The 11421-nt window shown below is 38.2% G+C and overlaps 1 protein-coding gene across 1 annotated transcript in view; it reads left to right on the top strand.

Moving 5' to 3' along the window:
* UPF2 (UPF2 regulator of nonsense mediated mRNA decay) overlaps positions 1 to 2577 on the top strand; it is a 183913-nt gene extending 181336 nt beyond the window's left edge. Inside the window, exon 22 of the mRNA XM_074268650.1 lies at positions 2453 to 2577. Within this exon, the coding sequence (XP_074124751.1) occupies positions 2453 to 2456 (4 nt within the window). The 3' untranslated portion in view covers positions 2457 to 2577. The remainder of the gene's footprint in view (positions 1 to 2452) is intronic.
* Positions 2578 to 11421: the final 8844 nt, after the last annotated feature.

The raw sequence follows: 11421 nt of genomic DNA on the forward strand, positions 1-11421 counted from the left end.
AATCAGTAAATAGAAAGTTTCATCCTTTCAACCCAATAAACTTTATAGGTACATGATGAAATAGGCTTGAGTAAATAATAATTTACTTGAAAATTTTCTAGGCATTTTAGCAGACCATAAATCAATATGAATCAATAGTTTATTGTGATGACAGCCCAAAAAAAGCTAATTTGATGTTAGGTTATCTTAAGAGAGTGAAGCATTCAGAAAGATATAATAGTAAATAGTAAACAGAGCTAGAGCAGATCTCATAGACCATCTAGTCCAACATAACATCAGTAAGAAAACTATAGTTTAAGTGATTTGTCTAAAGTAACAAAGGGACTTTTTGTCCAAAGTGGAATTTGAATCCACATCCTCTTAATGTAAAACTCTTTCCCCTGTTCAGGTGTTAACTCTTCCCCAGATTCCTCACTAGAAAATGATTTTTCCCTATGCAAATTCTCTTAGAGCACTTTATCTTTATTTCTCTTTGCCTTTATTATATTTCTTCTAATATCACATCTATTTGTTTACATTCCCTATCTTAACTATTTAATCTGTAAAATCAAAAGTAGGAACTTTGCTATTTCATTATCTAACCCCTAGTTGAATATCTTATTCTTAAGAAGTTCATAATAAAAATTCTCTGACATTATTGAAATCAAGAAAAACCCTAGTGTAATGTCATTAAATTGTTTAGATAGACAATTAGACAAAATAATGTAATCAAAGACAATTAGTTTCATAGGATCAGTTCTATAAGTATTTAAATGGATGATTTCAATTTTGGAGGAACATTACAGGAGGCTTTCATAATGCTGTTATAGTACCTCTTCTGGGCTTATTCCTGCAATCCCTTTCTCCAGAGGGCAAGTAGATACTTCTTTTCTAAGGATCTATAAATAACTCTGAAGGTTTGCAATTTGTAGTGTTATCACTCATGAACTTCCATTCAATGTACTTCTCCAATAGTTATTAGTTGATTAATGTTAGTGAACTTTTATTAAAGGGAATTATTTGAGAAGATATAGAAGTCATAAAACATCCCCAAAGGGAAGATCACTCTCCCCTGTATATATACTTGTCCCCTGAGTAGCTTCAAACTTAAATCATAAAGAGAGTGAGACCCCCTCCCCCTTATCCTATGAGCTGGCAATCCATAAGGATCTCACAGAAAGGAAACAACCTTTGCTGGCTTGAAAACACAAAGAAGCAAAAAAGAACATTTATGAGCTATGTGCAACTAAATAGTTGAGTGATCTTGAATAGATATTATTAGTATGTGAACATTCAAACAAGCAAATGTTAACACAAAGAAACTGGTCTGACATGTAAGAAAACATCACAAAATGAACTACAATACTACAAAACAATACTACAACTTTTTTTAAGAGCAAAAATGCTTATTTTCTCTAATATTCTGAAAACTAGGGTGTATATTATGAACGTCACAGATATGAAGTTTCCCCTCACAAATACAAAGGACCCCAGCTGAACCTTCCACATGCAGCACCTCACCCAAGCTACTTCCCCAATTCCGGCCTTAAAATTCAGTCCCAGAAGACAGATGATTACTTTTTTCTTTAGGATTTTTTGATTTCTAACACTGTAAACTCTGACAAACATTACGAAATGTTTTTTGTTTGATTCTGCATTAATCCCTGTGTGTGTGTGTGAGCAATTACAATTTTCATCTTTATGTGAGGTATTATATAAGATCTATTTTCAAGTTGACTATTTTGAAATCTTTTGTTCATATGTAGCAGTTGGGGAAGCCATCAAAAGAAAATGCTTAAGCTTTTCTAGGACCTCCTAGAATTATTATGGCTTGGGGATATGAACAATGAGTTTAAGAAGTGCTGCAGAACGATTTAATAAAAACAATTTTGGTGGAGGAAGATACAAGGGGAAGAAAGAGTGTAATGAGTGATGTCCCAGTCCTTAGATTAGATTAGCACTTACTATAGGTAATATACTGCGTGTGTTCAGTATTCTTTGCCTACTGCCACATCAAGTCATAAAACTTCTAAAGTCAGTTTTCAGCCATCGGTGATTGAGGAGCTAATGCTACATAAGGAAAAGTCTTTGGGTTGGCTGAGAAGTTGTAAGGATTAACTCAGTAGAGGCCAAACTAGGGACTGCATGTGCTTAATAAAGTTTTGAATAATCTCCTTTCCTCCTTCCTTCCTTCCTTCCTTCCTTCCTTCCTTCCTTCCTTCCTTCCTTCCTTCCTTCCTTCCTTCCTTCCTCTTCCTTCCTTCCTTCCTTCCTTCCTTCCTTCCTCCCTTCCTTCCTTCCTTTCTCCCTTCCTCCTTCCCTCCCTCCTTTCTTTGCCAGTATTCAAGTGAAGAGGATTGTTATGAGCTTCAGGTAGGAGTAGGACAACAGATTTTGTCTCCTACTCAGCCATCATTGTCCCTGACAGCTTGGCACTTCCCTTTCTATTGTGTTTCTTCCTTCCTGATCTTAGGTGAATGATTATCCAAAAACAGAATGAACCAGGTTACAAGAGCTTCACGAGGCTGGAAGAGCTACAAAAGGTCCCCTCAGCAATCAGAGTCGATAACGAGACAACCAGAGGCCAACAGCAGCACTAGATGAGTCCAGTGAGGAGCCTTGAAGCAGCCAAATGACCTGCTTGACCTAGCCCAGAAGCGGATTGACCTTTAAGCCAAGACATTGAGTCATAATAGAAGCTATTCCAGCTACGCAAGGGAGTGACTTGTCCATTGGTGAGCCCTCACCCCGAGAAAACTTGGTGGGGATTCCTGGAAGAGCGCACAGGACCCCGGGGGCAGGAGTTGAGAGGTACTCCTCGGCACCATGTGCTCTCTAAACTGTTTTTAAATTTTAGTTCATTCTTCCCAGGGAACTTGTGCATAGCACAGAGCAGAGTGTTCTCTCGTGGTTTGGGGATTGTTTTATTTCCATTGTTCTCACTCTACCTTCTCAGTAAATACCCTTTTGTAAAAGAATACTTTGATATCAGCTGTTCGATGGATATTGGGGAGACATTAGCTGGCTAATTGACACAGATGTAAGCAACAGTTATAGAAAGCCTGGCCCCTTAGGGTTACCCAGATATAGAACCTTAAGGGGAGAAATAGTCCACAGCCCTCCATGGACCCAAACTGCCACTATGAGAGGCGGTTGGGAGAAGAGTCCTAAAGGAAGAGTCCTATTAGTAACAACTGGTCTCAGTGGCATTATGTGGGGCCAACATATAATGCAAAGTGGGAGAGAAAAGGAGAATGGCAAATTATGTGTAAATGTTGCTAACAAGTATGGGAAAAGTACATTTGTAGAATTATAAGGATTAAGAGAGGTCATAGAATTTTTTGTTGTTCTTTTGATGTAGTTTACTAGTGTAAACTTGATTGAATACACAATAAAAAAGGAAAAAATATACAGAGGGTGATGATGAAATGTTGCACCTTAAATCATGTGCCAGGCTATTCCTGCATTATTTTTATTACAAAATAAATATTGATTACTAAAACATATGCATGTTATTGAAATAGTATTGATTACTTGTTTTATATATCTCATGGTACCTAAAACATGGCTGTCTGAGGGAGAGTCGATGCTGGGAAAGAGGCCAAATCCTGCTCATGGCCCATCCCTTTCCTTATTCACTCACACAGATACCTGTCTGCAGGGGTATGTGCAAGGAGGTGGGGCGATGCGGGGGTAAATGAAAGTCTGTGTCTGTTTCATAGACATAGATCTGTGTCATCATCTTTTTGCATTAGCTAGCAAGCCATCGTTTCCCATATTTCCTTTCTCTCAAAGTCCGCACTCCTGTTCTGCCTATGTGCTAGTCGCATCGTGGTCAGCTAGTAGTAACTGAAGTGTCCCTATACAAGTGGCTGTGGGGAAGCTTGTCTTAAGGATGCCTGTGAGTGTGATAGATAGTTAAATATAAAGGTTATTACAGGTAAAATCTCATCATAAAGAAGGTTTCTGTACAACATGGCTACGTTATGTAGCCTGCTAGCTCGCTGTACAGGCAGCCAGCTGGTGCAGTAGATAGAGGGTTGGTCTTAAAAACAGGAAGACTTGAATTCAAATCTTATCTGAAACACTTACTAAAGGTTTAACTTAAACAAGTTATTTCCTTTTTCTCTGTTTCAGTTTCCTTATCTGTAAAATGAAAATAATAATAACTCACTGGATTGTAGTGAGAATCAAATGAGCTTTACATAAATGCTAGTCACTGTTATTATTAGGGTATTATAATGATACTCTAGAAAGGGATCACGCCAGGAAATGTAGTCTTTGCAGTATGGCATAATGTATCGGTCTCCAGAATTGAGGTCCTCCAAGAGGTGTATAATAAACCAACTGGAGGGTAGAAAGATACAGTGGGAGTGGGCAGATGGGTCCTGTCCTATCTCCCCTCCACAGCCAGTTGGAGAATTTGTCTCTCACAGAACCACAATCCCACACTCTCCCAGTTTGATATTTCCTTCCTTGTTTAAACTCCCAGCTTCTCCACTCTGAACTTGCTTTGGGACTTCAGGACAGGACTTCTAGCTTCTACCTGGGATCCCACAACAGCAACTGTGTGGTTACTGGTCTACTGGGGAGATTCACTCCATCCCTTGATGGCCAGATCACGGCCCTTCCATGGAACTTTTCCAGCACACTCTGTGCTCTGGATTAAGGGCTGGTGAACAAAAACCCATTCTGCTTCTTTTTGTTTTGACTGAGACTGAGTTGCACAGTAAGACCAGGCATGGATGAATTGTATTCTGCATTATGGATTTCACCCAAGTTTGGACAATGCTGGTTTATTAGCTAAAATCAGGAAGACCTGATTTCATATTCCATCTCCTGTACTTGCAAGCAAGAACTACAGGCAAGTTACTTATTTTCTCAAGTTACCCCTTAAGACATTTTCCAAGCTGTCCATCTGTGTGCGTAGACAGCATTCCCACACCTAAGAATTTTGATTCATTCATTGTCACAAAAATTTATTACAACACAAAAAAGGTTTGTATAATTCCATGAATGTCAAAATTGCACCTCCCATATTTCTGTGTCACCTGTCTGGGATCTTCCTCCTAGTTCCTGGTACTTAGCTCCAACAGACAAGCTTCCATGGTCTGAAATTTGCTTAGTAAAGCAGAGGATGTAACAGCTCCAAGATTTGGTATTTTTCTTCCCAAATACTAGCACTCAGTTCTATCCAAGATTGTGTACTTTCCATTAGGTCCTGCTTGGCTTTCCAGAAATAAGCATGACTTCAGGAAGACAGCTGGGGAACATAACGGGCAGTTTCCTTTCAGACATTTAAGACATGTGTAGAAGCCCTATTGAGGGGGTGTTGTGAATTAAGAAGGAGCAATTTTTGAATCCCAAGCTAGAAGTCTAAAGAAAGGGAAGAGGGAAGACCAAGTGATTCTTACCTTCCCTAAACCCTATTCATTTTGTAATTAATCTGAAGCTGGACCTCAGAGATGGCAAAATGGCCCATGTGTTAACAATACTGACCCACAGCCCTCCCCATTTTTAACTATACTCCATACTGCCCAGATGTGGCGTGTTTACATTGGATGCCATGAGACCTTGGTCTTCATGGACAATTAGGTGGCACAGTGATGGAGCTCTGGTCTAAGTGTCTAGAAAAAAACCTGAGTTTTGGGGTCTTGCCTCAGACAATCACCCACTCACTAATTTAATTTCTCTCAGCCTCAATTTTCTCAAGTGTAAATTAATTCTATAAAGGCTATAATTACCATTCAGGTAATTCAGGTGAGGGAGAAAAGGGCACACATGATCTGACTTAGCACTTGTGCAGCCTGCAAGTAGACAGGCAATTGGCTGAATAATACATAGAATGCTGAGCCTCGAATCAGGAAGACTGATTCATATTACCTCTGAGACTTCCTAGTTATGTGATCCTGGGAAAGTCACTAGTAAACTTTATTTGCCAGAATTTCCCTAGCTGTAAAATGGGGATAATAAAAGCACTTACCTTGCAGAGTTGTCAGGAAAGTCAAATGAGATAATATTTACAAAGTGCTTGGTTAGCACCATACCTGGCACATATGAGGCAGAGTGTAAATGGCAAGGACAGTTTGAATCCCTCTAGCCTTGGTTGTATCCCAATTGAGTTCAATATGTATTTATTATGAATTTACTATTTTCCTGGTGTTGGGAGAGATAAAACATTGAGATAAGATGTGGCCCTTGATCTCATGGAATTTGAATAAGTCACATACAGATAATCAGCACAGAACAATCAAGACCAGTAGAAAGGTGGAAAACAAAGTACCCAGGAGGAAGGTGATAAGGAAAGGCTTTATGAAAAAGGTGGCAAACATAAAAAGTGGCAGCATAAAGTGTTGGCTATGCTAAACAACCATTCTCCCATTTTTAACACACTCCTTTCTCATACTACATCAGCAACATAAATGGCATTTGGGCCAAGAAAATTCTGATGCTATAAGGGCAAGGGCTTCCTCGCTTCTTTATATCTCCTATATAAAGCACTATGCCTGCCAAGCTTAATAAATGTTTGTTGATTGACTGAATGCAACTAAGATTGTCAGTGTACTATTAGATTTAGCCCAATATATTGGCTGGTCCTTTCTCAAATACCAATTAAATCAAAGGAAAAAAATCACAACTATGTCAAGCTTTTTTCCCCTCCCCCCAATCTTTTATGTTTGAAAAACTGGTTTTTTCCAATTGTACTGAAAATAAGAGGTCATCACAAAAAGGACTTTTCATGGAGGTCATTAATACTTCAAAAGATCTGTGCTTCCTCAGTGAGATATGCCTCCATGCTTTTGAAGATCATGCCTTGATAATTGTTTTCATGTTTGTCAAAAAAGAGAGAGAGAAACAGAGAAAGAATGAAGGAAAGAGAGAGGGGAATGAAGGAAGAAGGAAGGAAAGAATAAAGGAAAAAGGGAGGGAAGGAAAAAAGAAAGAAAAAAAAGTTACTTGGGTTAACAACTTTTTGATAAAGAGCCTCACTTAGATATGTCCTTGTACTATAACTCTACAGGCTTCATTAGGTCCGTACCCAAATCCATTTTAATAGGATCAGAATCAATCAATCAATATGGATTTATTAAGCAAACCTTTACTATAGACCATGTAGTGTGCTAAGACCTGAAGATAACAAAGAAAGGCAAAAAATAGTTTCTACATTCCAATGTGGGAATTAACATGTATATAAATAGATACATGCAAGACAGAGACTTGGGTTAAAAGCTTGAGAGAACAAGGGAAGGTCTTCTAAATAAGGTGGTGCTTGTGCTGAGTGCTGAGGGAAGTCAGGTGTCAAATGTTGGATGTTGTCAGTACGAAAACCCAGAGGTGGAAGATGATGGAGTGTCTTGTGAAAACAACAAATGGGCCAGTTTGGAGGGATTTTAGAGGGATCACAGAGTGAGTATTTGGAAGTAATGTGTAAGCATGGAAAGGGAACAACTTTTGGGAGCTACAATGGTAGAGTGAGCAGGAAATTGCCATAATTCTCCCATATTTACCTCAAAACAACCATAAAATAGCACCCTTAAATAAATCCTTGAACAGCAGAGCCAGCAAAAAGGAGTGAAGAAATCTTTTAACCCAAGAAACCTAGAAGGTCATCAGGAAAGGTCTGTCTGGATTTGGGTAAAAGGAGAGAGCAGTCCAGGACAGAAAGCATTCCACCAAGCCAGCAGCAAATCCTGCCTCAGCAAAACAGCAAGAGATCCTGAGCCCCAGTGTAGTGGAGAAAGCAAACACCAATGCTAGGACTTTATGTGCCTCAGGATAGTCCGAGGAATGGGCAGATGCCAGCTCTGAGAACCACCATGTGCTTTAGTGTGGACCCAGACAAACAATTAGATGCACCCACAGGTGCCTAAGCAAATGGGCAGACACCAGCTCTGACATATCACACATAATACAGCAAAACTAGGCAAAGTGGCAGCCCCCAGCTCCAGGCTCCACCACCAGTGTGGCCCAGTGCAAACAAGTAACTACTAGCCCTCAGGCTAGGAAACAGACAGAAGCCATTGCAGGACCATCCCACTGACCTCAACACACATCAGACAACAGCACTGGGGCTTTGGCTCACCACCAGATGCTGCCAGACCTCTCCTGCCTCCAGCAACTACTCCCCACTCCTACCCTCAGTGCACCGTGGAACACCATGATCCCTCACAAGCCTTGGCCACATCAGCGCAGCTCCAGGTAAACAGGCAGGGCCTGAAGCCTCAGGTACAAGAAGCACCCCAAAAGCAGAGCACAAATTTAAAAGAAAGGAAAGAGACGCAAACTCAGAAGGGAACACCGATGGCAAAATCTCAAACAAGAGAAGTGGTCTCAAGCCCCAAAAGAACGCATTGAAGAGCTCAAAAAGGAGCTTAAAAATCAAGAGAGGCAGAAGAAAAATTAGAAAAAATATTAGAATGTGCAATAAGATTATAAAAAAAAAAAAAAAGAGTCAATAGCTTGAAAAAGAAAACACTGTTTAAAAAATAAAATTGGCCAAATGGAAAAGGAAGCACAAAAGCTAATGGGGGTGGGGGGGCAAAGAAACTCTATCAAGTTAAAATTGGAAGCTAATGCCTCTATAAGATATCAAGAATCAATCAAACAAATCTAAAACAATGAAAAAATAGTAGAAAATGTAAAATATTTATGTGGAAAAATAATTGACCTGTTTAAATAGATATGAAGAAACAATATCAGAATCACTGAACTACGTAAAAATCAAAATAAAAAGGAGGATCTGAACAGATCTTTCCAGAAATTATTTTTTAAAAAAACTGCTTTGATATCCTGGAATCACAGGGTAAAATAGGCATTTAAAGAATCCACTGATCATTTCGGGAAAGAGATTCCCCAAATTGAATTCCTGCGAACATTATAGCCAAATTTCAGAATTATCAGAGAAAAAATACTGCAAGTGGCCAGAAAGAAACAATTCAAATATTAGGTCGCTTTAATGAGAATTACACAGGATTTGGCAGCTGTAACATTAAAGGGCCAGAAGTGATGGAACATGATATTCTGGAAGACAAAGGAGCTTCAACAAACAATCGCCTCCTGGCAAAATTAAGCAATTTCCTTCAAGGGAAAAAAAATATAGTCATTTAATGAACTAGTAAAATTTCAAGCTTCCATAAAGAGAAGAGCCAGCATTAAACAAGAAATTTGTTCTCCCATATAAAGATCCAAGAGAAGCATAAGCAAGTAAAAAGGAAAAAGAAAACATAAGGGATTCAATAGAGCTAAACTGTTTCCATCCCTAGATGGGGGATGATGATCATTGTAATTCTTAAATTCTTAAAAATTGTACCACTACTAGTAAACCTAGAAGAAATATATATAGATAGAGGGTACAGGCATAAGGCAAATTTGAGGGAATAATATAAAAATACTCAAGGAATTAATAACTTAAAAAATTAAGGAGGACATTGGATGCAGAAGAAAGGGAGAGATAGAATGAAGTAGATTATTTCACATGAAGAGGCATGAAAGGCTGAGGTGCAAAAGACCTATTATAATGGATAGAAAGATGGTGGGGTGGTTGTTGGGTATCAATTGAATCTCATTCTTAGTATTGGCTCAAAGAGGGAATAATGTGCACATTTAATGAATATGTAAATCTGTCTTTCTCCACAAGGAAGTAGGAAGGGAGAAGATTAAGTAAAGGAAGGAGGGCACATAGAGAAGGTGATAGACAAACAAAACACTGGTGAGGAGGGAAAGGATGAAAGGAGAGAGAAAAGTATAAACAGGAAGAAAATAGAATGGAGGGAAATACACAGTTAGAAATTATAATTGAATGGAAATGGGATAGATTCTACTATAGAATGGAATCAGAAGAATCCTACAATATGTTGCATGTAAGAAACACACTTAAACAGACACGTACACACAGAGTAAAGGTACGGGGCCAGAGCAGAATCTATTATGCTTCAGCTGAAGTTTAAAAAACAGAAAAAAAAAAAAAAAAAAAAAAAGCAGGGATTGTGATCCTGATCTCAGATAAAGTAAAAGTAAAAATAGAAATAATTAAAAGAGATAAAGAAATTACTTTTTGCTAAAAGATCCCATAGAAAATGAAGTAGCATCAATACTAAATATATATTCACCAAGTGGTATAGCATCCAAATTCTTAAAAAAGAAGATAAATGAGTTATAAGAAGAAATAAATAGCAAAACTATATTAGTGAGACATCTCAACTATTGATAAATTCAATTAAAAACAAGAAAGTAACTAAGGAGGTAAATAAAATAGAAGTTAGATCTGACAGATCTTTGGAAAAAAGTGAATGGGAACAGAAAGGAATATATGTTTTTCCTCAGCAGCACATGGCATCTACACAAAAATTGACTATGTATAATATGGCATAAAAGCCTCAAAATCAAACGTAGAAAGGCAGAAAAATTAAATGTTTTCTTTTTGGATCATTATGAAGTAGGTTGTGGTTCCTTTAAGAAATTATATTTTCTATTGATTTGTGAGTCCTTTCAGATTACTCCCAGCCCCTTCCTTGCTGATGCATTATCAGTCCAGGAAGCTAGGATCTTTGATTTACAAATCCTGGTCAAAAGCACCCCTTTGGATTCCAATAGGAGATCTGGGCTTGTCCCAACCCCCACCGGGTCTGAGCCAATTTGGGACTCCCCCCACGGGCCCCTTTAGCTAAATCTCTCATTATAAAAAGAGCCAAACTAAAACCCTCTCTTTGCAGAGGTTCCAAACATGCCAGCTCCATGCTTGGCAGCCCAAGGAGCCTCTGCCCACTGGAATACTGTTTCCAGTGCCCTCCTCTCTTTATCCTCACCTATTTCCTTAACCAGACTTTAACATTACTTCCAATCCCCATAATTAATCTCTTTTGTCAATCTAGGTTTTTTGGTCTGTAAATTCCTTTACAAAGGATCTCTGTGCCGCCAGAAGGGAGTTCCCCAAAACTTCCCACCCTTGTGCCAAAACCTACCCCAAACCCCGAACCTGCTACTAGACCTCATTTAACTCCCTGACCACCAGAAACCCTAATTTCATTTGTGTACCCCAAATCTAAACCTCATCAATAATGCAACAAAAATTACATTCAACAAAAGGAATTGGAAACATAGATTAAAAATTAATTGGAAACTAAATTACCTAATCCTATAGAATAAGTGGCTCAAAGTACAAATATAGAAACAATAATTTCATTAAAGAGAAGGAGAAAATGAGACAACATGTCAAAATTTATGGGATACAACCAAAACAGTACTTAGGGGAAAATTTATTTTTACATCAATAAAAATAGAGAAAGAACAAATCAATGAATTGGGCATGCAACTAAAAAAAAAATTAGAAAAAGAACAAATTAAAAATCTCAAATTTAGCCCCAAATTGGAAATCCTGAAAATCAAAGGTAAGAATAATAAAATTGAAAGTTAAAAAAAAAAAAAGCAAAGAACTATAGAGCT

This window comes from Sminthopsis crassicaudata, chromosome 5 (genome assembly GCF_048593235.1).
Source record: "Sminthopsis crassicaudata isolate SCR6 chromosome 5, ASM4859323v1, whole genome shotgun sequence".
Classification (NCBI taxonomy): Eukaryota; Metazoa; Chordata; class Mammalia; order Dasyuromorphia; family Dasyuridae; genus Sminthopsis; species Sminthopsis crassicaudata.